The following is a 27,489-nucleotide window of genomic DNA, read 5'->3' as shown; positions in this document are numbered from 1 at the left end:
ATATTTCCTCTCTTTGTTAATGATTGCCATCTGCTTGCCTGTCCAAGAACAAGCTGTGGAACCGCCTTGGTTTCTTCTGTGTCCTCCATCCACTTTACCTTGCTGGTCACCAAGATCATTTAAGCCTGCTTGAGGAAAGCTTCTTGAATTTGTCCTTTCACTTCTGTTTCTATCTGTGCCCTCTGGATTCAGATCCTTATCATCTCCAGAGCATCCTAGCTCCAGGCTATCTCAGTATTTATTCTTCCTAAAGGCATATTTCTTAAACACTAATTCAGAGTGACATCTGCTTGTTTAAAAATCTTCCCCTGTCACATTCCAAGTGTCTCAATATGACAAACAAGGTCCAACACAATTTGGCTATAGTCCCTTTTATCCCAATGCCTAACGACACTCACCCCCTGCCCCAAGTTGGTCACATTTCCCTTGAAGTCAATGCAGTCGGTCTGCACCAATCCACTCACAGTTCCCCAAGCTCACTGTGTACCTTTGTTTCTATATTTTAGCTCCTTGAATCCGTTCTCATCCTATTCTACCTAGCAGAATCCTACTCAGCCTTCAAGCTCCAGGTTGTATCACTCTTCTATGAAATCTTTACCAAGTCTCCTCCTTCAAGCTTGTGACTTTTCTGATCTGCATATCCACAGCAGTTACCACTTGCAATATTGTTTTGGAGTTCATTGCACATGTCTTTGCTCCCTGCTAAGTTCTAGGTGTACCTTGTCTGAAATACAGCTGCATTTCATAGTGTAGCATAGTGTGGAATAAAGTAGGTTTTCCCTAAATGCTTGCCAAGTCGCCAAAACAGCAAATACTCTTTAGACAGACAGACAATAACATTTTGCAGATTTGAAGTGGAAGGGAATGACGTCATTTGTATATGTTGAGCAATGTGAGGAGAACCTGCCTACTACCTTGTTCATTCTGCAGCCCTGCTGGCAATATAGTAGCCCCCCAGCCATCTGTGGCGACCACACTGAGCTGCGGTACAAGCTTAAGCTGCAGGATTTTGAAGACTTAAGAATGAAAAAAAAGCAAAAGATCTCATTAACAATTTTTATGTTGATGACATGTTGCAGTGGTAATATTTTAGGTAAATGGGGCTAAAGTATACCATGAAAATTAATTTTACCTCTCTTTTGCTTTTTTAATGTAAGCACTAGAAAATTTTAAATTACTATTATGGCTTATTTTTTATTTCAATTAGATAGCACCATTTTAAAATAACAATTTATTGTCACATTCAGAAAAACTCAGGTTTTCTGCCACCCCCAGTTGTGCTTTTTGAGATTCTGTCAAATATCTGATGGTTAGGGTTAAGTTTTCAAGTATGAGTTATTGGTTTAAAAATAAAATCATTTATATGAAAATACTACCACTGAATTCAGTTTTCCAAGTTACAGTGTCTTTTGAGAGAATTCTTTTGATTCTTACTGAACTACCAAACTAAATCTCAGAAACTTTACCATATGTCACCTCTGTTAATGTCACCTATCACTAAAAACTCAGAATGTTTACTTATTTATTTTTTAGCATGACCTATAATAAGAAATGGAAGATGAGAAAGTTTATTATAAAATTTGCAATGCCTTTAACCCTACTGCCCACATAGTTTCTCAGTACTTTTGCTGGTTCAAAATCATACACATTTCATGCCATCATTAAAACCTTCTGCTTAAATTAAATTTTCAGCATTTAAAGCTTAAGGATTCTGTAAAAAAATTTTTTAACTTGAGATGCCTAAGGCACTTTTTTTTCAGTTTTCTGTAGACATAGAATCCTTTTCTGGTACATTTTTAGATGTATCACCAAATAACAGGTAAACTGAAGTAAAGCTTCTATGGTTGAGCGGTGAGTGGGGAAACCAGAGAGGCCCTTTCCCATCACCTTAGTTTCTTCTTCAAAATACAACACTCAGGTGAAGTAGCAAGCTAAATTAAAGTTTTAGACATGAAAAATCAGTGTGAACAGGTTAGAGATATAATTTTTAGAATTGGAAGAGACTTGAGCTGTTCTTCTTGTAGAGTGAGTTATCTGTCTTGCTCACACAATGAACAGTAGAGCTGGAAACAGGCCAACTTCTTCTATCTTCCAGGGGAATCTTCTTGTGTTTACTATCCTGTGAAAAATAACCTAAGAAATGCTCTGTCTTGGGACTTTAGTATGACCAAACAACGACGGCAGTGCTTGAAGGAGGCGGGGGTAAGAACCTATTGGAGATAAAGTGAGGGCATATGTACTGTGATTCATGGAGCAGTAGCCCAAAGTGAGGATTGGGTGAACGCTTAGGAGGTGGCCAAAAATGTCAGTCTCTCTTCCCTCTGTACTCAATCCATCACTTATTACAATTCACTGATTAGGGTTTAAAATGGCACAATGAATTATGCAAAGGCTGTTTCTGCAGGAGGGGCTGTCTTGCAGCCTAATGCAGCACAGATGGAAAGATCCTCTTTTAATCATTGTTCTCACAACACTTGGAAGCTTTTTGAGGAATAAGCACCCAGAAGTGGAAGTGAATGGCCTGCAACAGTAAATGAATTTCTTCTGCAGAGAGGAACTGAAATGTATTTATGATGCAGGTGGTTGCCCTGGGTTTGAATGCTCATCCTTGTCATCTGAGATTCACACTTAGAAGCAAAATGTCTCTTGAAATACTTGGGTTTTAGATGCTTCCACTGGAGAAATTACTTCTGCCCAGGCTGGCCCAACGTGTATTATTATTATTCTTCAGAAATGGCAACAAGTATTTAAATGCCATTTCATTCGAATCATGAAAACATGCAAATTGCCTCTCGTTTTCTGATCCTTATTTCCTACTGCAGAGACTGAATTAGTAAGCATCCCTTTACTTTTATTAGCATAATATTAATGCACATCATTAGCAAAGGCTTTTTAAAAAAGAAAGCAGAACCATGGAAAGAAACTCGTAACAGTGTTCCCTTTCTCAGTGAGGAAGAAGAAACATTTATGATTAGGTTTCTAACTTTGGTATCTGTACCAAGGATCGCCCACCTGGCTCCAAACAGGAACCTGTTTCTAAAATCAACATCAGCTTGGAGGTTTCACTTGCGGAGCAAGAGGCAATCTGAAAGAGGCCCAAAGAGAAAATTTCAGAACAGAGGTGATACGCAGTTACCTGTATCATGATCCAGATGCCGTTAAGACTGTGTACATAGGGCATATTTCTAAGACACTGCTTTTTATTCTTTGGCCAATTCAAGGTATAATAAAGGACTGACTCAAAACTGTTCCCAGCAAAGGGGTTAATATAAAGAGGACACTGATTAATTCTTTATTTGCTCAGAGGAAATGGGCTTAAATTAGAGGGAAGTAAAGTTGAATCAAATAACAGGAAGATCCTGTTGGCTCTGGAGAGAGCTTTCTAAAATGAGAACGAGGGATAGGAAGAGCCTGGAATCTCCCTTCTTACCTGCCCTGGCTGTGCTGCTGACATTTTTTTACGTTTTCTGGCATCTGGGTCTGCCTCAGTTTAACTGGAATGAGCACTGCGGTACCTGCTGTCTGCACCAGTCATTTGCGTGGAGCCAGTGCTGCCCGGGGTGGTTGTTTTCCTGTGTATTTTATCTCCTCTATTGCAGTGTAGACTCTTGGGGATCAGAGAGGAGGCTCTGTGCTGCTTTGGACATCAATTTGTGTGGTATCTTGCAATTAATGAGGAGCCAGTGTTTGTTGAATGAATGTGTGAATCACAACTTAGTTATCTGCTTATTATTACCAAGCAAGGACCCAGGCTCTATAGCATCACTCCACCAAAACATTGAAGTGTTGGCTTCATTCCAATTCCACTCTTCTTTCCAGTGTCCACTTCATTACTTGGAATGGAAAATGTACTTCATTTCGTGGCTTGATTTCATTGTTAAATCAACCACAGTGATATTTAAAAAAAAAACAAAATTTAAACATGAAATTCTGACCAGTATCGCAATAAAGGAAGACCGAGGATTAAACATAGGCACTGTACAGTGAAACTTTCTATTCACAAAGCTGTTGGATTAAGACATTTACATTCCTGTATTAGACTGGTTGGCATATGCTTAGAATTTCACAGGTATTTCTAATAAAAGTTATGTATTTCACTTTATAGAGCCAGCTCCAGGAAATAACTAAAGTCCTTTATGAGGTGAGAACCCTTAATAGTTGGCCCTCAAGTACCTGAGTTGAAAAAGAAAAAGTAAAACAAAGAGCAAGAAAATTTCTAAGTCTAGGATCTTTCCTGTAGAGTATCTGACAAGATAGTAAAGGAAGTTCATCTTTGATCCTGTCATCTACCCTGGCTACCATGCCCTTGGTGCCTTGCACGAATACTGCCTTCAGCCCTAGGGGAACTACATCCTCTTAATTCTTTCATCTTTTCCTTTTAGGACTTACTCAGACTCTGTTCTGGTATCTAGAGGCTCTGTTCCCTATTCAGTGGCCCATTGGTTAATCCCTTCTGCAGTGAGCTATCAGTGCTTTCTCCCGCTTCTCTGTCCTGGCGAGGGGAAAGGGTAGCAGACCTGGCTGGGATGTCAGTTCCCAGGAGCCCTGGCCAGTGCTGAGTGTGCGGTTCAGGAAGGCATCCAGGCAGGTGATCTTTGGGAAAGAAATAGGTATCGCTTAGTCTGGATTGTTTCTTTGCAGGGACTGGGCAGAAAGGAGAATCCACGTGTGGAGCAGTGGGGAAAGCAGAGGAGAACAAGAAGGATGCCAGTGGAAGACGGGAGGTGGAAGTCCTTGAGCTGGATGTTGGTTTAGCTTTTTATAGAGTGCCAGCAGCCTGGCCATGGTTAGGGAAGGAAGTCTCAAGGGCGTTGGCTTCTTGTGGACTTCATGACCTATTTCAGATTCCTACATAAAATGACATTTTGGAACCAGATGCCATATTGCTTTTGGCTGAATGGGAATATTGCTGCCCCATGTAAGTAACAAGTAAACAGTAGGCTAGCATGATGAGTGGGAGACTCAGGGCCTTCCTAAGAGGACTAGGATAGGAGTTAAACTAGGATACATTCATAAGCTTCCAGTTTGGGGGGTTTAATCATCCTGGAATTGGATGTACCTGTGGGTGGCATTCACTAGAGCTCAAAGTGCCCGTAACTGTGCTGGGTGATGTGGTAATGCTTGGGAGTAGCATTAGTTACATTTTCTTATTAATAGTTTTCTCTGCCTTCTGTGTTTCCTCCCTTCAACTCTTGAAGGTTCCGTAATTCCTTCCCATAAAACCCTTGCCCAAGCCCCATGGTCACATTAGGTCTCACTGCCCTCTGAACCCTGTTCCTGTCCTCTAAACAGAGTCCAGTGGCTTTTGCTGAAAACACATTTTTGTGGGATTCTTTGTTTTGTTTTGTTTTTTCCTTCAGAAGTTAAGTTGAAAGTCCCCATCCCCAAGCAGTATTTTAGTATTGAAAATTGCCTTTAGTTTCCCAATTTTATTTTATATTTTATGTATCTTTTAGGCTACTTGCATTCAGATCTGTCTCATGTTGGTTCAGCTCAGATTCTAAAGCATACTAAGGAAAAAATGGTTTTAGATAATCTCATATAAAAAGGAAAACTTACCCAGTAATATTCACATAGTCTACTTTGTAACTGACTTCTAAAGACATTTAGTGGAAAATATTACTGATGAGTTGTTTCTAAGCTTGGCTAAATTATTTGAAAAGCTGGAAATTATTTCTTCACCCCCTCCATCTCCTTAGTAGAGCTGACTTTTTGCACCTGGCTTATAAAAATACTTTCTGGCCTTCAGTGCTTATCAGTGGAACATTATAATATTTGAAGGTCATTTGGAGCTATCCATATAATTACACTTTGAAGCCCAAGGGAAGTGGCTTGCTTTTTTCCTACCCAGGTAGTTGCCACACTGTTGCTGCTGTTTTCAGTTCTACTGTTACCATTCACCAGCATTATTTTGAAATGATGGAGAAGTATGTATCCTCTACCTTCCTATTATATAATATAAACACAGACATCCTTTCATTTTTTTTTTCATCCTTTCATTTTTAACATCCTTCCAATATTTATTTATGGTATTCCTTATGCTGGCTGGTGGAAGGTTGGCTTTATGTCCCTGTAGCCCCACTGAGATATGTGATGATTTCTCTACCTTACTGCAGCAAATAATCACAGAGAACTAAGAAGAGTTTAATAACAATGGCCACATCTCTTCTATAATATATGCCCATGCATTTACCTTTAGTTGTTATCAAACGTTTTTTTATCCAACTTTGCCTTGTGTCCACATTTTTATTAGAAAAATTTATAAGAAAGTTGATGTTAATATGTATATAAAAGTCTTACAGGTGGGCGAGAGTTTGGCCCATATAAATAAGTAAAACTAATATTATTTCAATGCTATTCCAACATTAAATTAAAAAATATTAATGTTCATAGTTTCGTATTATATCAACAAATGTTTTGTTGGTACCTATATGATGGCAGGCATTATGAATCAATAGTGACCTACATTATGAATTAGAGGGGGATATCAGAAAGTTACAGTTTGTCAATCTGTAGTCAGGTGATGCCCAGAATGAGATTCCTGGCCAACAGTTCAACATCTATCCTGGACCCCAGATCTTGAAGTATATTGTTAACTTTTGTATATGAGAGAGTTGCTTGTTGGTGAAAATTTATCTGTTTGTATTTATGTATTTTTAAGACATAAACTGGTAAACTGTAATGATGAGATTCTAAGCTGATAGACTTGATAGGAGACTTTCGAATGATGAGTTCAAGATTATTAGAGAAGATGGGAGGACTTGGTCTTCATTAGTAAATTACTTTCTTCATTTCACCTCTGAAAATGTGTTAAAAACTTGATGGAGTCCTCAGAAAGAAAAGAGCACAGCTTTGAAACAAAACAGGGAAAAGATTTGTTAAAAGCAATAAAAATAAATGGATAAAAGGTTGATGAAAATTTCGGATGTTGATAACTACCTTTGACTATTTTGAAACAAGAGCCAGGCATTAGACAAGAGAAAGCTAGACTCCATCTCGGGAAAGACCAGCCTTCCTTAATGGACCAGTGCGGGGGCTTCAGGCAAATCCAGCACGACTGTGAGCAGCAGTCAAGGGGAGAGGGAAGGATCCAGGATGGACCGTGGAGGTAACCTCAAACTATTGATCTGCATCTATGGAAGTGGTTGAGTGGAGGATGAAGTGGAGGTGAGTGGGCGGTAGCAGTTAGAGAAGAAGTGAAATTCTTGCTGAGGAAGGAATGGTGAACCACAGCAGGATCTGAAGCGTGTTAGGGACAGTGCTAAAGCAAAGGTCATGACCCAGAGGCTCATGGAGAGTTGTCTGGGCTGCCGGTCAGTGAGGAACTGGAAAATTCCACCCACGCGTAGTATCAGTGTCTTTATAATCTATCTCACAATAAAGGCTTGAGTAGGTTGGTCCAACAGATCTCTGAGAAGTTGTTCAACATATAGTGGGTATGCAACAGATATTTTCAGAGATTAAGTTGACAGGATGGAACCAGGGAATGTGAGCTTAACAAGCTGCATTCCAGTGCTTATTTGTGACTTACTATTAGGTACAGTCTGATAGGAAACTGGCCCTTTATTTGTATGTTTCTATTCCCTCATAAGAAAGCCTACTTTCATATTAAACACCCAAGAACTATAGGAGCATAGAACAATTACCTATTAATTACCCTTTAGGGTTTTCTGATGACTCATTTCTTCAGTGTCTACTTTTTATGCCCCTGTTTTATTCCTTTATAGTTTTGTGCGATTAAATAAGAAACACCTTAAAAGTTAAAAGGATGTTTTTGAGGCAGCAATAATTCAGCAATTAATAATGAACAATTCACAAGCATCTGCTTTGGCAAATGGATTGCTCAACCCAGGGATTCCCAGATTAAAATGAACAAATAAACTGCAGATTCTTGCCCCCAGGAACATACAATGTGGTGGTAGAGACACAAGCAGGAGTATCACGGTGCAGCATGTGGGGAGGGCAATGGTGAGACTGAAGGAGCGAGGAAATGTCTGTCTTTATTCCAACCCGCATGGAGAAAGGTACCAAGATGTGAAATTGAGTAGTGGCAGCGGGAAAGCAGATCCAGCTGGAGCTCCTGTGCTCTGAACACTGGTGTTTAATCCCCAGGTGGCGCTACAACCCACCGGAACTAGGAAAGGAAAGAGTTCTGGAGAGGAGTGGGGTCAGGTAGATACGAATCTGGTGATGGAGAATTGCAGGTGCAGACTCAGTTGGATATGCTTTGAACCAGTTTTCCAAGATCTGGATAGTTTATGTCAAAGCCCCACTGCAGACCTCTTACCCTTGTCTTAGCAAATGATTTTGACGTGAGAATCCATGGCTCCCATCTGGCTGCTTGTTCAGTCATCTCTCCAATTAAGGAGGAAAAACCTCCCCCTGAGATAGATTTGGGGAGCTCAGGAACAAAGAGGGTCTCACTTCTACCCAGAACCGGAGCTCTGAAAGAGGGAGGACCTGTGTCTGTTGGCCAGTGCTGGCCCATAACTTCCCCTTTATGTGCCCTATGTCTGTGTGTAAAAGGGAAGGGAGTTCTCCCGATGTTCTATGGCTGCCTCATGACTCTCCCGCAGGCCTTTCTGTCTTGTGTCTTTCCTCCTTTCTTTCTGCTAGACCTGGGTAATCGCTGCCTCTACCCCTATTTTTTTTTTTTTTTTTTGCGATGCTCACATGTGAATTGGTTTTGCCATAGTTTTCTGTAAAAGTGATAAAGCCAAGTTATCAAAGCACTCTTCAGTGTCACTAATGGGCTTCTCTTTTCAGTGTTACTTTGGCAACGTTGTGTAAATAGAGCATCATCAGTTCATTTGCTCTTTGTTTTGCTGTGTGTCAAAATTGGGTGGACCCTCCGTGGAGGCCACCATATTAAGTAACTTTTATTTTGAAAGAAAAAGAAAGCTGAAAGAAATAATGAGTACATTTTATTTTTCCCCAAAATGAAAGGGGTCACATGTACCAAGAGGAAAAGTTTACTTGAAACGTGAAAATTAACTAATGTATTTTTAAAACTGTAGCAATTGGGTTGGGTAGAAGACAGAAGGAACCCTTTCCCCGGGTTCTGAAGGTGGCCTGGGTTTGGGGAGAGGCCAGTGGGATATTACTTTCCAATCAGCTTCTCACTGCCTTCAGGCATTGTCAGTGTTCTTTCTTCCTGGATGGCAGAGCCACTTCTAATAATTACTGCTTTCAGCTAAACAATAGTAGGCATTCACTTCCCAGCGAGAAAAATGACTTGGGTCATTCATGGGCTGCAGCTCTTCCTAGTGATTCAAATTCAGTGTGGCCTGATGGACAGGGCCATTACAGAGTATTAATAGCTTCACCATCTCGTGATGGCAGTGATTACTTCTTTAATGTCATTGACAAAATGATAGAGAAAAATCTACACGTCAGAAAAACACCCCAGCCCCCAACCTAGAAGTAATGAAGGATGGAGAGGCAGAGTGAATTTTTAAAACATTTAAAACAAATTTAAACATCTTCAAAACAAAGCTTTTTTTAAAAGGATTATATTTGAAGTCGTGCCCCAGTGGGGTACAAACCATATTTTAGAAAATGCATTGGAAAAGGTTTCTCATGCATTTTAAAGAGGTATGATTTGACTGTTAAATGTATTTTTCTCTAGATAAGTGTAGTGGTCATTTTAAAATGTTAATTACAAGATCACTTTTGATTTTGCTATGTGCAGTACAGACTCACAAAGATTGGAGCATCGGATGTGAAGAAAGTAAACTCTACCCTCTCTAGTATATTTTGCTTAATAAAATAATCGCTGAAGAAGAAATGAGGACATTAATCTTGATTCCAGCATCACTTTGCTGAGATTTTGAAGAAGAGTTAACCCTGGGGCCTCATTACCTCATCTAGAAAATGATGGGATCAGTTTAAATCTCTAAGTTCCAATGCCATTCTAAGGTTTACACTTCGATAAGTATGGCTTTTTCTAAAATATACTTAGTCATTATGGTTGATGATAAGTCATGATCTGAATAAGAACTTTATTTTTAGTACATTGAAAGCAGAACAAAACAAAACAAAACAAAAATAACCTTGTTCCCTTGTATCTCTCAGCCCAGTCACTTCTTTTCCTGCATTGGAAATAAAAGTAAAATAAGGAGCATGAAAGAAAGTACAGCTCTTTTAGAAAGGATCTTGTAAGGAAACAAACAAAACCAAGTCCTAACTGCAAAGGACTTCAAGAAAGCAGATTTGGGACCACAAAAACGCTTCCAGAGGGAGCAGAGCCAGGAGATAGATTGGATACGAAGTGTAGCAACATGACTCTTGATAGGGTGGGGGACAGAGTATAAACTGGGTCAGATAACTAAATATGAGTTCAAAGAAATGTCCTAATTCCAACTAAATGCCTTGAGATGGTTGTAGGAAGAGATGGCAAAGGAGCATTAAAGAAAATACACATTTTCAAATACACTGGCCAAAAGGGGAACCTTAGAGAGGCGTTCTGCCCATTATACATGATGGATAAAAGCGAATGATGGAAGACATTGGCAAGGCAGGGGTTCTTCAATGACGCTTTTATTCTTTGTCATTGTAGTGTGAATTAAATATGGATATATCACTGGAATAAGTCCCAGTTTCGATGAAAGGCTATAAAATTAAACTAAAATAAACAAAGAAGTGGGTCAAGAGTCACTAGGAAAGCATGTCTGTTTCTTTCAGTAAGGCTTTCTCTGGAGCATTGCCCACAGACTTGAAAAGTGCTTTTTCAGATCCATTAGGTGTTTTTGAGAAATCCTGGAGCAGCGGTTTTCAAAGTATGGTCGTGGAACACCTGAGGCTCCCAAGACTCTTTCAGGGGTCTGGGAGATCAGAACTATTTTCATAATAACATCAAGACATTATTGGCCTTTTGCATTCTCATTCTCTCCTGAGAATACTGTGGCGTTTCCCAGCAACTCCATGACTTACACTATCGCAAAAGAGTAAATGCAGAGGCAGATGTGAGGATCCAGATGTCTTCTATTAAGCCAGACATTAAAGACAGTTTCAAAAATGCAAAACAATGTTACTCATCTCAGCACTTTTTTTCTTTTTGGTATGGAAAATATAGGGTTTGGTTTTTTTTCCCTCCCTAAAATGTTATCTAAGATGTTTATTCTTATTATTAAATGAACTAGTATTTACACTTTTTTTTTTCAGTTTTAATATCTAATAGTGTATGTATCAATGGCCATAATCTATCTCAAAAGCCCTCTGGGAGCCCTTGAACATTTTTTAAGTGTGGCAAGGAGTCCTGGGACCAAAGGTTTCAGAATGGCTGTCCCTAGAGGATAAGTAGTTTCTCTAAAGAGGGCAAAGGTGACCTTATTCTATGGCAGTGGCAGTTATACAAGTGTTAGCAATGATACCACCTTGGGTGCTGCCTTGTTGGTTACCTCTGAGGCAGTTTAGTAGGAATTCTTATTTGATAACTCACAACAAACAAAGCAGTCAGGGCTATCGGCATTCTTCCCATTTTATAGATAGGAAAAGTTAGAATTAGAGAAGTGACTTTCCAAAGATCATAAAAGATAGTTAAGTAGAGCTGGAATCATTTGGAACTAAAGACTCCTAGTCCCATGTGTTTGCCTGTCATTTTGCTGACTGAGTTGGTGCTAGGCTGAATCACAGTAGGACCACAGCACAGCACACGGCAGGCTCCACCTTCTTATGAAGGACAGCTTGTGTCAGATCAGTTTAATATTCTCTACAACAAAGTAACAGGTATCACTTATACCCTGAATGATACCTGTGTGTTTGAAATCCAAAGACCAGGTGGAAAAAAATATTACAGAAAAATGAGATAAAATACACCTGGGGAAAATATAAGGAAACAGAGCCTCAATTTTTATCCACAGCATGAGGACACACCAGCAAGATGATGAACCACCATGGAGGCTCATAAGGGTCTGCAAAGTTGAGTATTTGCTGGTAATGTTAGTGCCCATGGGAAGAAAGGCCAAGTGATAATATTGTGCTGTATTAGAAAGAGCATGACCTGTAGGGCTGACTAGGAGGCAACTTCTAGAGGACAGTGTCTAGTTCCATTGTTACCATTATAAAAAGTGAGAAACAGGAGGGTGTTAGAAGAGCAACCATGGGAGGTTTAGCACAAAGGATTTAGGGTGGGGAGTGAAGAAGAACAAACAGAACAACTATTTGCCAGGAAGTTGCCTGTGGTACAAACTGTGTTTCTTTGATTTCATCACCATGTGCTGGCTAGGATGTTTCAGAAATCCAGAATATTTTTGCACCACACTTCATTATGTCTAGCAGATGTTGCTTCTATGTTTTTGAACCCAATTTGCAGAATGAAGATGGTGTCATATAACATACTCCTAAAAACAGAAGAGAGGAAGCAAGTTAACTGGCCTCCTACAAGGGCAGATGGGCCAGACTTTTAGCCATTGCCTGGCAGGAGTACAAAAGTGAGAATATCTAAGAAGTAAAGGAGAGTGGGTTGACATGTTTATTGATATAAACTGTAATTAAAGAATGTTCAGCCACATTTTTAGAGAAAATATAAAATATATGGCAGAGGACTATCACTGGATGGTTGCCTCCTTCCCGCACTCCATCCCCTAATATTTATTTAGTTTTTCGGGGGGAAGAGGGAGGGAGACAATTAGGTTTATTTATTTAATTACTTTTAGAGGAGATACTAGGATTGAACCCAAGACCTCATGCATGCTGAGCATGCGCTCTACCCCTTGAGCTATGCCCTCCCCCACCCCCTAATATTTATAAAAGAAATTGTTTTCTTGCAACATTTGCCAGTGATCAAAAAAAAAAAAAAAAAACCCTTCCTTTCCATGACTCAGTATCTTCAAGTTATTACAGCAAATGTATTCAGCTTTTGAATCTTATTAAAGTCAAAATATTGAGTCGATTCATCAGCCACTAAGCGATTAGGTTTTCACTTTTTGCACGCTTTGAAAGCAAGGCTTGATATAGGAGGTGTATTTACGTAACAGTGCTGTTGCTCAATGCCCTTGAATTTTTCTGCACATGCTATCTTAATGGAAATTTACTGGAAAACTCTTGCCAGAATAAACACATTCCTTCAGGAGTGAAAGGCTTAATGTACTTTTCCTTCAACTGCACCTCTTTCTTGTGAGCAGATAAACCAAATTATTTGGCATTAGTCACTATAGTTCACACATTCCACAGTTCTCATCATGGTTTCTTGTGGGCTAAGGGTTGTAGAAAATAGGAATAAGGTAGACCATCTTACATTATGATGAGAGGTAAAACAAAAGAAAGGATAGGACATCTGTATATTTGATATGAAATAAACCAAAGATGAACCCGGCAGACACTCTAGAAATTAGCTCTAGCTATCCTGATGAAGCGGGATTAAGAATATGAACCATAGATCAGTTGAGCTGCTGATCTCAGAAATTAAAAATTAATATAATTTACTTTTCATTTTTAAGGGAGAAAAAGCTTTCTCACTCACATTTTAATTTAAGAATCAGGAGAATACAAAAATCCACAAATGACAAATGCTGGAGAGGCTGTGGAGAAAAGGGAACCCTCTTTCACTGCTGGGAATGCAGTTTGGTGGAGCCACTGTGGAAAACAGTATGGAGATTCCTCAAAAGACTAAGAATAGACTTACCATATGACCCTGGCATCCCACTCCTGGGCATATATCCAGAAGGAACCCTACTTCAAAATGACACTGGCACCACAATGTTCATAGCAGCACTATTTACAATAGCCGAGACATGGAAACAGCTAAATGTCCATCAACAGATGACTGGATAAAGAAGTTGTGGTATATTTATACAATGGAATACTATTCAGCCATGAAAACCGACAACATAACGGTATTTGCAGCAACATGGATGCTCCTGGAGAATGTCATTCTAAGTGAAGTAAGCCAGAAAGAGAAAGAAAAATACCATGTGAGATAGCTCATATGTGGAATCTAAAAAAAAAAAAAAAAACCACAAACAAAGCATAAATACCAAACAGAAATAGACTCACAGGCATAGAATACAAACTTGTGGTTGCCAAGGGGGTGGGGGGGTGGCAAGAGGTAGACTGGGATTTCAAAATTGTAGAATAGATAAACAGGATTATACTGTATAGCACAGGGAAATATATACAAGATCTTACGGTAGCTCACAGAGAAAAAAAATGTGACTATATATATGTTCATGTATAACTGAAAAATTGTGCTCTACACTGGAATTTGACAACATTGTAAAATGATTATAAATCAGTAAAAAATTAAAAAAAAAAAAAAGAAGAAGAATCAGGAGAATAAACCTCAAACTGAGAACACTGATGGTAATGCAGCCAATGGGAGAGAGAAGGGGACCAGGGTGGGATACAAGGATGTAAGCACGAGTTGGGGAGGAGGGGAGGAAGTGTCCCTTGAACTAAGGGATGGAGGAGGCAGACAATGGACAGTGGAGACTGGAGGGAAGAGATTCACACAAACATGTCCAGACTTCCTCCTGTTGGCCCTCTTCCCAACACCCACCAATCAGCACCCCAGGATTGCTAGAGGGGGAGAGATTATAGAAATTGTTCATTCCTTTATGCAACCAGCATTAATAAAGTATGTAATTAAGGCAAAGAGAATCATCTTTAAAGGGATAAAACTGGCCTATTAGCATATTACGGTTAAGTAGTCAGTTATATCGCATTTATTTGCAGCAATAGCTAATTAAGTTCTTTGACTTTTTCTAAGAAGTCAGTTGGAATTAAACTGCTGGGTAGATTTGACTAGAGTTTAGTGGTGGTCTTCCTTATGTAGTATTAAATAATTTACTACTCTTTTAAATAATTATGGGAAAGGTCAGTTGAAATGTGAAAATATTCACACGCTATTAGAAGAATTTTGTTTTGTTGCATTTCTTTTTATTTTCTATGTGTGCAGTAAGTAAAACCAATCTAGCAAAGTATTACTTCCTAACGGCCTCTTGGGAGATAAAAAAAGCAATTTGAAATTGGAACAACAAAACACTGGTTCACCAATTTTTGTCCCCACTCAAATTGTGTTTTTAAAAAATTATTGACTATGAAGGGGAAGAACCAGAACTGAAAATTTTCCTCCTTTAAGTAATAAGGCTTTTCTCCTTCTATCTCAATATAAACAACAGTAAAACAATTCAGTATTTCTATTCTATATGGATTTTTATTAGTAAGTCCTTTAATTCAATTTTAGTAGTAGATAGGATTTGACTTATGAGAAAAAAATACATAGTTAACTTGAAGTCATGCAGATACCTTTATTTATTCACTTTCCTTTTTTTTCATAGATTATATTTAAATATTTAAGAGGTAATTCTTAACTATTCAGAATTGCCAACAAATACATTTTTACCACATTTTAAAATCTATATAAGTAATAGGTACATTTATAGGCAAAGATTAAAAGCTGCTTTCTAGAATAGATGTAACAGCAGGCTTAATATATCATCCTTCTGTTTATGTTTTGGTTCCAAAAAATAAAACAAAAATTCAAATTGTACCTCATTCATTGGTTGCATATATGTGCTATGTAAGGGTAAACTGAGTTTGGTTTATAGATACTGGTGATAAATATGAAATACTATATAAAATTCAATCCCAATTTAATTAACCTCTAATCAAGATTTAACCTGTTACTTTCTAAGAACAAATTTTTAGTTTTAAAGGAGCCTTAAAATAATTTAAGTGAAAGAGTAATGGCAAGGGAAAGATGATTTATTACATTGCTGTTGGTTCTTTGCCATACTTTTCTGCAGAGAGTAGAACTGTTCATTCTACAAGCATGTTATAATCAGTAGCATCTCAAAGGTAAACAGTTTTTTTTTAACATTTTTTATTGAGTTATAATCATTTTACAATGTTGTGTCAAATTCCAGTAAAGAGCACAATTTTTCAGTTATACATGAACATATATATATTTATTGTCACATTTTTTTTTCTCTGTGAGCTACCACAAGATCTTGTATATATTTCCCTGTGCTATACAGTATAATCCTGTTTATCTATTCTACGTTTTGAAATCCCAATCTGTCCCTTCCCACCCCCACCCCCTTGGCAACCACAAGTTTGTATTCCATGTCTATGAGTCTGTTTCTGATTTGTATTTATGTTTTGTTTTGTTTTGTTTTTTAGATTCCACATATGAGCTATCTCACATGGTATTTTTCTTTCTCTTTCTGGCTTACTTCACTTAGAATGACATTCTCTAGGAACATCCATGTTGCTGCAAATGATGTTATGTTGTCAGTTTTTATGGCTGAATAGTATTCCATTGTATAAATATACCACAACTTCTTTATCCAGTCATCTGTTGATGGACATTTAGGCTGTTTCCATGTCTCGGCTATTGTAAATAGTGCTGCTATGAACATTGTGGTGCCAGTGTCATTTTGAAGTAGGGTTCCTTCTGGATATATGCCCAGGAGCAGGATTCCTGGGTCACATGGTAAGTTAAACAGTTTCAAAATACACATCTCTTTGGTTTTGTTAAGGAGAATTTAAGAAGTTTCCAAATTCTCCAGCTCAGTACTATATTTTAGAAATTGTAAAAAAAAAAAAAAAAAAAAAAAAAAGAAAAGAAAGAAAGAAATTGTACTAATTCCTCATGTACTAAAATGAACTGTCTTTTCTTTTGAATTTACAGTCGCAGATATGGCCAGTATACCATGAATCAGGAAATCACCAAAGTTTCAGAAAAGCCTCCATTTGATCGATCAAGTTCCCAGGATTCTTTGGATGAACTGTCTATGGAAGACTATTGGACTGAAATACAGAATATCAGGAAATCTAATGAGAACAGACAAGAAGACCAGGAGGTGGTGGTTGTCAAAGAGCCTGATGGTAATAATGAAATAAATAAAACTCTTTTTTTTTTTTGATATTTATTTTGAATGGGAAATGAATTCATGGAAACGAAGAGGACAAAAAATAATTAAAGATAGGAAAATGAGAAAAAGATAATGGTGGCTGCCTTTCAACTTGAAAATTACTTAATTGTGGCAGATTTATAGATGCAGCTGCCAAATATAAGTGGCAGAATAAATTCAGTTAGTTTTGGATATTGTCAGGGTCTTGTTGGCCAAGCTTGCTGTGTCATAAACTCTGAGGGTTAGACTTGACCTTTGGGGTCATCTAACCTCCCTTTAAATTTCTCCTATAGTATCCTAGCCATACAGTCATTTGGCCTCTAGTGAGTATAGATTCTGATGATGGAGGTGTTTTTAAATTGATCAGTCAGCTCGAGCTGTTTTGATTTTTTTTTTTTTTTTTTTTATTGATTTACAATCTGCTCTACTCTACCTTTGACTCACTTTTTCTGGAAGAGCAGAATAAATCTATTTTTACATGATAGCCTTTCAAGTGGTTGAGGATAGTAATCTTGTTTTACTAGCCAAGTAACTTTTTTCTAGAAGGAAAAAAGATTCACATAAGCCAATCCTTGTTGGTGATTTTCAGACCTATCTCAGCCCTGGTCATCGAATCTTTCACAGTGTCACAATTTCACACTCCACATTGGCTGCAGTGCCACAGCTTAGCCAGCTAAGCTAAGGGTGTAGATTTGGACAGTGGAAAGTGGCATTAGCATTTTTAGCCTCCATATTTACTTCTTTCTTGTATTTGGTTTATAATTTCTCTCAAGTCTCTTTCCAGCCACATTTTCTGCAGCCTCCACTACTGTGTTTGATATTCTGGAAGAAATATGTAAAACTTTACTCCCCCTACTCCTTAAATCTCATACTTTTGCTGTCAATCTCTTAAATTCAAGCAGACACCAGGTTTCTGATGCCCAGCTCTGGCATCTATTATATTAGCTTTCTGTCTACGCCTTGTGCCATCCATAGCTTGGTAAGTATGTATTTGGTATATAACTTGATATAAAAGAGCCACAGTGGCCCAAGGATAGTGACCTCTTTTTCAACAGAAGACTGCTTAATGATGCTAAATGACTTGGCATCAAGCTGTTTAGTACTGAAATCTACATACAGTTTTTTCTCCTTTGCTATAACATTGCCTAAAAAAAAAAATCAACCAATAATACTTTAAAAAGTCGGAGATTTTTCTTAATTTAACATTCCTTTGATTTGGAAAGGAAAATGATGACCAACTCATTCTTTTATTTGGGTTCTCTTTCCCTGTATTGTCATTCTTCCTCGCCTGACCAATCCAGGTGAGCTTATTTATGATAATTAATAGCCTCTCTCAGCCTTCCTGTCTCAGTGTTTCAAGATAGAAGCCTCTTACCAGTGGCCTGCTGAGTGAGGAAAAGCAGCACTCCAGCCTGATACCTAGCCTTGTGGCGTTAGCGTCTTTTTTTTTTTTTTTTCCTTTTTTCTTCTTTTAAAAAAATTTTAATTTAATTTGACTTGGTGGGGGAGGCTTGGGAGGAGGTAAGTAGGTTTATTTCTTTTATTTATTTTTAGAGGAGGTAGTGGGGATTGAGCCCAGGACCTCGTGCATGCTAATCATGCACTCTACTGCTTGAGCTATACCCTCCCCCACAGCATTAGCTTTTTCTTAATTCTCCCGGATGGAGGTGGATTCATAGATAGTTGTTCATGATGTGATTATCAAGAGGAATTGGGAACGTTTCTCCAGGCCCATGCCTTTTCTTTGACTTTAAATTGTTTGAATTTTACCTCTACTTTTTAAAGGAATGAGTGACAGTGCATTGTAATCTCATTTTCTTTCTATGTCATGGCAATATCAGCTTTTTCCTGGCAATTTTGGTTTTACACACACATACTGAGTTCTTCCTCAATAGCATTAATAGTAATGGCTGACGTTTTCTGTCAGTAAACAGTGCCTGTTTCCTGGCGTGCAGAATGCCCAGCACTGCCTTATGTTTCTTGAAACCAAGGTTATTCCTACTTGATTTGTGCCCTTGTGGAGTTTGCACAGCGTAGGAGGATGGACAGGAAGAGCAGTAAGTGTTACATCACGTGGTACGGGCCGTGCCGGAGCTCTGCAGAGTTCTCCCCTGTAACATGCTCACGTCTGGTCATGAGGCGGTCAGGGCAGCTGTGCTTTGGTTTATATATGAGAAAACAGAGTCAGCTTGAGGCTCAGTAACTTGGCCAAAGTGACGTGACTTTTGCAGGAATACAGTTCTTTTGTGTCCTAGGTCCTTGGTCTTTCGCCTTCCTCTATAAACTTGGAGCTTGGAGTGAATCTATTCTAGTTACCATTCAGTTTTTCTGTAATTCTCAATAGATCTCACACAACACTTGCTTTGCTGTTTACTTCCTTTCGGTGTTTTGAATTGATTCAGTTGTTTAACAGGTTTCCTTTAATAAGCTATTGCTTTTTAAAAAAAAAAATTGTGAAAAAACCATGACTCTGATGTGCTGACTAGGGGGATTAAAAAAATTAATTTGAAATTGATTAGTTCCTGATGTTCGGATGCTCTTTACGTCTTGGCCTCTCTCGCTGTCAGCTACAGTAAGCAGAGAACACAAACTTTTCCACCAGTTAGTGTTGGGCTGGGGGTAGTGCTGAATTTAAGCCAAGACACAGGGCTTTGATGGCTATCCCCAGCATCGACTGCCTTCTGTGACCTGATGGAAGTAAGTTATCTTTTCATCGCTTGCTAGTCTCTGAAAGGGTAAGAGTATTATCTTCCCCTAGTTAATCTGCAGGGAAGTTATAGAGGTTAATCACATGTGAAGTCATTTAAAATTTTTAATTGAGTATATGTGAAATGGATCTAAAATTTGATATCTTTATGGCTGGAGCTGCTGGCAGCTGTCCAGGTTTCAGATAATGATTCTTGGGCCTGTGGTTTGGTTGTGATAGGAGAGTTTCAGCAGGAGTTTTTAAACAGCTTAAAAAAAAAAGGTAAAAGTTCTCATATTTTATGACTTAAATACCATTTTTTCTCTTACTGTCTTAGAGGGAGAATTGGAAGAAGAATGGCTTAAGGAGGCCGGTTTGTCCAATCTCTTCGGAGAGGCTGCTGGAGATCCCCAAGAAAGCATGGTGTTTTTATCAACACTGACCCGGACCCAGGCGGCAGCTGTTCAGAAACGAGTGGAGACTGTCTCCCAGACCTTGAGGAAAAAAAACAAACAGTACCAGGTTCCTGACGTCAGAGACATATTTGCTCAACAGAGAGAGTCAAAAGAAAAAGAAGTAGGTTTTCTTTTTTGATAAAGTGAAGGAATAATCACCTAGAATCCATTGGACCCATCCAGTCTAATTTGAGGCATTGAAAACAATGGGCACTGATCTGCAGGGCACTGAAACTCTGTGCTGGCAGTGATCAAGAGGGACTCCGCCCCTGCCCTTCTAGAAGTTATCCCAATGGAGCAGAAAATTAAACGAGTTCCAATTCTGTATGACAGTGCCTGTGTTCAGTGGCTTTGGAGCCTTAGGAGTGGCCCCAGCTCCCTAGACAAAGTGACTGCTAATTGTTTCTTACAGAAATGTAGGAGGGAGAGGATTCTCCCTTCTCCATTAACTCTTGTAGGAAGATTTTGCTTTTTTTCTAGATTCACGTGGGGATGAATGGCAGGGAATTGTGCAGCTCAGTTACAAAACAGGAACCCTGAAACATGAAATAACTTCCTCTCTGTGTCTCGTGCCTAGCACGAAGCCTAGCACATGGAGGATTTGAGTAGATGTTTGTCAAGATGATTGATTTATCAGTGGAAGCTGCTGGAGTCTGGTAGGGACTCTGGGACTGACAGGTATCAGGGAAGGCCTGGGACAGGTAGGAGAACTGTGTGCCCTGGAACAGTGCTACTCAGTACAGCCAGGTGGTAGTCTGTTTATTACATGTCCATGAGGACCTGGAGAGCTTGCATAAGATGTAAATTATCATCTGCTCCTTCATCAAGAAACTTGCTCCAAAGAGAAAAAAGGTCAGCTGAACTAAATGATGTTCTAAGGGTCAAAGTTGATTTACAGTCTGACGTGTTCTCAGATGACACTTTTTTTTTTTAATTGAAGTATAGTTGATTTACAGTGTTCTGTTTCTAGTATACAGCATAGTGATTCAGCGATTCATACACTGAATAGTCTGGTCTAGAAGACCCAGTGTGGTGGTTGGGATGAGAACAAACAGAAAGAATCTTAAATGATGGTTGCAGTGATGATCATAGCAATCCTGTTCGCTGCCACCACTACCAAACACTTACTTGCTAACTACTTTCCAGGCCGTATCTCATTTAGTCCTCATAGCTGTCCTGTGAATGAGGTATTATCATTTCCCTTCTGCACCTGAGGCTCACAGACTTTAAGCAACTTGCTCAGTGATCCTGTAGCTAGTAAGCCGAAATGTGACTAACTCTAAATATGTGCTTTTAACCACTATGCGTCCTGCTATATTTGGGTTTCCATTTAAGACGCTGATATTAAGTAATCTCAGTAAATACATGAGATTGTATTTGCACTGTAAATAAAAGCTAACAAAAATCATAGGATTCTTTTTTAAAATGAGGGAATGAAAGGGCTATATATTTAAGATGTCTTTGTCATGTAGAGGTTTTTTGCTTTTTGTAGACATTTCATTCTTCCAAGAAATCCTTTATAGCTGCAGTTTGCTACTCTATTTGCCTAGTCAACTGTAGATGAAATCCAGTCCATTTTACAGGAGTTTTGGGGTCACTGGATTGCTTCAGACAGGTCTCTTGCTGCTGTAAGGCAGTTACACACTCACTTCCCACCCAGTGGTTATTTGGGACATCCACTGGAATTGAAGGACTGGATTCGGTTACCAGCTGTAGAAAAATGAATGGTAAAGAAATACAGTATTATGACATTTCCTTCCCAATTAAAGGGCCCTCCCAGAGGGAGTTAAGAGGAAGCCAAAAGGGGGAGGGGGCAGAGAGCTGAGCCTAAGCAAACTGCAGACTGTGGGATTCCTGCCAGTCCCCAAGAGGATGTTGCTACTCAATGCTAGAAGCAACATTTTCCAGCAAATTCCTGGTAACGTCTGAACCATATGGTTTGAATGTAAGGTAATTGGTGATTGTATCATCTGATGGAGTCAGCAAGAGAGAAATAGCGCAAGTAAATTAAAATAATGTTAACTTGCTCCCACTGCATGCCTTTAATTGAAGCACTGCCCCCATCCCTGAAGCAAACATGGGTCAGCCACCTTCACCTGCAGTTCTTCTGTTCTCAGATAAGCACAGTGGGTCCTCCATATCCCTGGGTTCTGCACCTATGGGTACGGAGGCCGACTGTACTCTTGTTTGTTTTAATAAGGGACTTGAGCATCTTCCAATGTTGGCATCTGCAGGGGCAGGGCAGGAGGTGGGTGGTGGTGGTGTCCTGGAACCAATTTCCCGCAGATACCGAGGGATGACTGTACACATTCAGCTCGTCCATTTTCAGCGCTTCCTCATGAAGCCCTTGCTGACACTGGGGAATATAATATAGAAATGAATACCATCTGCACTGTCGTCTTCAATTGCTTAGGAAAACAGTTCCAACCACACGCTCCATAATATGTGTTCGTATGTAAGATTAGAACTACTCACTGTGCTCATTGTGCCATGGGGGGCTAGCCTTCTGCAGGCTTGTGGGCGGAGGCGGTGGTGTTGCTCTGCCTGAGGGGGACTGAGGCAGTGCCATGACTCATGAACCACTTCTGTGGTTGGTCGTCACTCTACATTGTCCCCAGAACTTCAGATCTCTAAGGAGAGCACCTCAGTGTGCCTGCCTGAGTGCTTTTCTAGACTCTTCTTAGGCTGCAGGTGGAGAGGGGGGTCCTTCTCTGCTAACACTTGAGTTGAAATGTGCGGTGAGCAGACTACAAAGGCTACCTCTTTTGTGTAGAGATGAAACACCAATAGAATGAGTATTTTAAAAATAATTCATTCAAATAGACCTCTGTATATGGTTCATCTCAACTTCGCTTCCCTTTTTCCTAAATTCCTTCTGAAGCTTTACTTGAAAGGGAGGAAATACTGCCTGGACACACTTACTGGTGAACGGAGCCAGCCATGTTTTACGGTGTCTGTAAACCCTTGGAGGGCAATATTCTTCCAAGTGTCACTGCCCAGGGAGTTCCTTTGAATATCTAAGCTCTTGTTACCTGCTTGGTAATTTAGCTTTTATTTTACCCCATATGTATTGTTTTTTTTAATTTGAATAATTTGTATTTTATTACCTACATGTCAACTTGTACTTTTGTTTTGTAACAGCGTTATTGAGAGAAAATTCAGGTACCGTCCAGTTCACCCGTTTACTTCAGTGGTTTTTAGTGTCGTCATGGACTTGCAACCATCACCACAATCCATTCTAGCACGTTTTCATCATCTCCAAGACAAAGTCCATACCTGTTAGCAGTCATTCCTTGTATTTCCCTCCTTACCCCTCAGGCAACCAGAGATCTACTTTCTGTCTCTATGATTTGCCTATTCCAGACATTTCATAGAAACAGAATTACATAATATGTGGCCCTTTTGCCTGGTTCCTTTCACTCAGTCTAATGTTTTTAGGGCTCATCCGTGTTGTAGCGAGTATCTGTACTTCATTTCTTTTTATGGCCGAAGAGTATTCCCTGGTGCGGGTAGATCGCATGTTGTTTATCTACTCATCTGTTAACGGATATTACTAACTTCTTTTCACTTCAATCCATAGTGGTGTCCTTGGTGACAGGGATTCTCGTGACGTTGCTCGTATCTCCCTCAGGGCTTAGTATTGTGTCTTACACGTTGTGGGTAATCACACATTTGTTGGATGATTGCTTCTTGATTATAACCATAGTCCTTTTTTTTTCTGATTGTTATAATTCTGAGTACACTTCTTGTACTCTAAAGGTTAGTGATAGAGTTATTTACAATACCATTTCTCTGCTTGTGAGTTGGAGATGACTCAATGGCCCACTTTCTATCTTTAGGCTCCAGATGGCTCCGAATCACAATCAGTTGGAACAGATGAAAACAAAGATCAAGCAAAAGATGGTATGTTGGACCTGTTCTCTTGTGTTTCCTCATTTATTAGTGTAACAAACGTATAAAACCTTTTAAAACGTTCATCCTCAGTTCTAGTAAGCAGATTCTATTAAAATACTCACGTAAAATACCAAAGGAGATAATTACATAAGACTGAGCACGTAGTGGGCCTTTGATGTATATACATATATTGTAATACCTGTCTATCTTTATCTGTTCTAACATCTCTATGCATAGTCAGTTTTCCCAAATGTTTACCATGTGTCAGGTATTGTACAGAGATACTTACCTAATTTAATATGCTTAAAAGTTCTATGTAGTAAATATTGTTCTTAACCCACTTTACAGATGAGAAGACTGAGGTTTAGAGATGCGAAGTCACTTTCCCAAGGCCATACAGCTAGGAAGGGGAGCCAGTGAATGTGGGGACCCACTGTCAAATCATTAGCTCTGAGGTTCATAAATGGATCTCAGATCATAAATTCTGAGGTTCAGAAATGGATTGCTTTTCAGAAGGTGTAGAAAAACTTTTTTAAAAACTTAAGTTTTTTTTTTGCAATTGATTTTATTTCTGCTTTTCATTCTTTTTCTATATCTGTTATTTCAGAAATGGATTAGTTGAAGGCCTGAATGAAAATATATGTTAAGACTTTATTAGTACTTACCAAGAAAGAATTTATAGCTCTTTCATGGATTTATGAGAAGGAAAAAAGGCTCTATATTAAGGTTATAAATTTAAGCTTAAAAACTTAATCCTTAATGTGTTGTTGCTTAAAAACTATAACAAAGGTGGTCTGTGGCTCCCTGATTCCTGCTCAGGGGCTTGTCCTTTTTGCTCTTGTTGTTTTTGTTCTTAAGACCTGGCACCTGAAGTGTCCATGCCATTAATAGTGTTGTATTTGGATTGGAAGTCCTGGAGGAGGAATATCAGGTAGACTGCAGAGGACTGGGAAGTGTTCCCAACCTGTCTATAAAAATTAAATGTTAGTCCACAATTACTGTATATGGGGTCTTTTGGAGTCTTGGAGCATCCAATGTCTTTATTTTTTCCTCCATACTTCTCTCCAAACTTTTGTCCTATACCCCTGCCTTAAAATATACAGACACACACATATCTATAAATATAAGCATGTGCATGTGTGCATATAGACACGTATTTGTCTATATATTTATATCTATAAAAGCACTTGCTTTTTACTCTTCTGTGGAGGTCTCTTTAGTTCCATGTTTTATATCAGAATGGAGTCACTGGGTGTGTTTCCCTGAGTCTGTGTGCTGGCAAGCTGAAGTGGCAAGCAAGCTGGAACAGCCAGTGCTGCCGGGCAAGAGCTGGGTCATCATGAGAGACAGATGAGCCTTTTGGGCCAATGTCAATATGCTTTGGGCTTTGGGGAAGAGTGACTGGCAATTGCTAAATGAATACTGAGGAAAACATTGTCCTTTCTTGACGTTTTCCTCCCTTGCCAGAGATGGTGATGTAGGCTATATAAACAGAAGTCCTGGAAGACAAGTTCATTATGTGAGTACTTTCCAGCCTAGCTTACAGCAGCTGAGAGGAATGTGACAAACTTGCTGCCTGATATACATCTGCTTTTGCTGGAGTGCTGTGAATTGGGCTGAGAGCCTCCAATCAGAATACTAAGAGAATGTGTACAGTGCCACCCAAGTCACCAAGTATTTATTCCCGCACCTGTTCTGGGCAATGCCATGCTCCTTTGCTGGCCAGTGAGTTAACAGTGTTAGGAAAACACTGAAAGGTACTGAATGAAATGCATGTCTAAAGTTCAAAGGTGGAACTCTCTCCACTTGGAATCTGAAATTCTGAGCTACATAGTCTATTTTAAATGTTTTCCCTACACTTGGGCTTTTATACATGTTCAAAGTTATTTATTCTGAATGAAAAAGTTATAAAATTTTAATGTTGCAAGGGTTGTTGCATTTCAGATTAACTAATCTCCTGCTAAGTATCAATCTTAACTTCTTACCAAATTGTACAACTCTATGTATAAGAAACATAGTGCCCAAGTCATTTTTAATAATGCTCAAATAATTTTTAAAAATTTCATATTATGTATATTTTCTTGTTTGAGTTCCATGGAGAAAGGAAAATTATTTTTTAAAATAAAGACACTGTGGATGATTTTGGACAACTGAAACACTTTAAGGAATTTTGTGAAATATATATAACTCAGTGTTCTTGTCCACTTCAAAAACCAAAGGAGAATAGATTAAAGAAATTATATTATTTACATTTTAGGACTTTAAGAACTAAAAGATTTATCTCTGCATTCTCTGTTACCTTTTCTCTTTGAGAGAAGATAATTCATAGGTATATTTATTAGCCAATTAACCATCCATTTCTTTTAGCAGTGTCCCTCTGTCACTCGTGAAATGGGTTTTCCTACTGTCTGCCTTAACTTGGGTTATCATTTTATCCGTTAGTCCTTACTAGGTTTTTTTATTTTTTACCATGTTTTGGAGGAACTTTGTATGTTTTAAATGCATTCTAACTTAATTATAATATCTCCTCTCGGTTTTAAATTCAGCACAGAACGTTTGTTTGTGTGGAGGGAAAGGTGGTATTTATTGTAACTTTGATATGGGAGTGTTAAGGAGAAAAGGGAATCGTTTTAATGTTTTTAATCCATAAATGTTCAGCTTCTGGAAAGGTAGCTTCTAATTTAAGAAAATGGCTAATCATTTTTTTCCTCTTAGAATGGTTTCCTAGGAAACCAACATACATATTTCACAGTAAAACATAAAAACAGTGTAAACCAGTGGGGAAAATAAAACTCAAATTGTGCTTTGACATTTAAATTCATACTTTAAAAATTAATCAGAGAAAGGTCTAGTTATAATTTTTAAAAAAATTGTCATAGGCTGTTGGAAAAAGCGTAACGTGGCATGGATGGTAGCAGATAAATACAATCAAAGAGCTTTAAATTTCTACCTATTTTTGGAATTGGCATAGGTCAGTGTTTACTTACCTAGTGTTTACTTACAACTGGGAGATGCCACCAGGCCAGCTATGTAGGCTGCCAAGCCCAGTGCAAACTGAAAACGTAGGTCTTCTTGTTCCAATTTCAAGATGGCAACAGTAGAGCATTAAACCCCATGTGGGGCCCCGCTGAGCACTACACAGGTCCATGGCCATAAGGCCTTCCCTGCTTGTTGAATGGGAGTGAAAAAGGCTAGATCTATTCTTTTCTTTTCAGTAAAACATTTTTTGTGTTTTTTGATTTAAATTGATATAAATATAGAAAATAGAAGATAATATAAACATTTTCTGAAGGCATTAGACTTTTCATAATATACATATATATGACATATTATTAAATTTTAAAATTAACTTTGCCCTCCATCACCTTGTTGTGTTAGTATATAAACATGTGAGTGCACTATTATTTATGTAATCCAGAGTTGCTCACCATAAATTAAAGGTTGGCAATTAGAAAAAAAGAAAGTAATCCTGTCATGGATTCCAGAGTTTCCTCTAGTGTGAATTGTGTTAAAACCAAAAACTTACCAGGTAGTCAAATTTAGAAGCTAAATTTTCTTCTAAGCTTAAAGCTGTTTTTTCTAGCAAAGAAGTTTTCAA

General features: G+C 38.6%; 1 protein-coding gene across 3 annotated transcripts in view; it reads left to right on the top strand.

The window, feature by feature from the left end:
* Window positions 1-27,489, top strand: part of ARHGAP18 (Rho GTPase activating protein 18) — a 163,336-nt gene that overhangs the window by 90,116 nt on the left and 45,731 nt on the right. For all 3 annotated transcript variants that reach the window (XM_014555858.2, XM_032484895.1, XM_032484894.1), the window contains exons 2-4: window positions 16,634-16,830; window positions 19,880-20,118; window positions 23,837-23,900. In XM_014555858.2, the coding sequence (XP_014411344.1) occupies window positions 16,634-16,830; window positions 19,880-20,118; window positions 23,837-23,900 (500 nt within the window). The remainder of the gene's footprint in view (window positions 1-16,633; window positions 16,831-19,879; window positions 20,119-23,836; window positions 23,901-27,489) is intronic.

Source organism: Camelus ferus, chromosome 8, assembly GCF_009834535.1.
Source record: "Camelus ferus isolate YT-003-E chromosome 8, BCGSAC_Cfer_1.0, whole genome shotgun sequence".
NCBI classification, from domain to species: Eukaryota; Metazoa; Chordata; class Mammalia; order Artiodactyla; family Camelidae; genus Camelus; species Camelus ferus.
The sequence above is the reverse complement of the archived record's forward strand: the minus strand, read 5'-3'. Positions and strand labels throughout refer to the sequence as shown.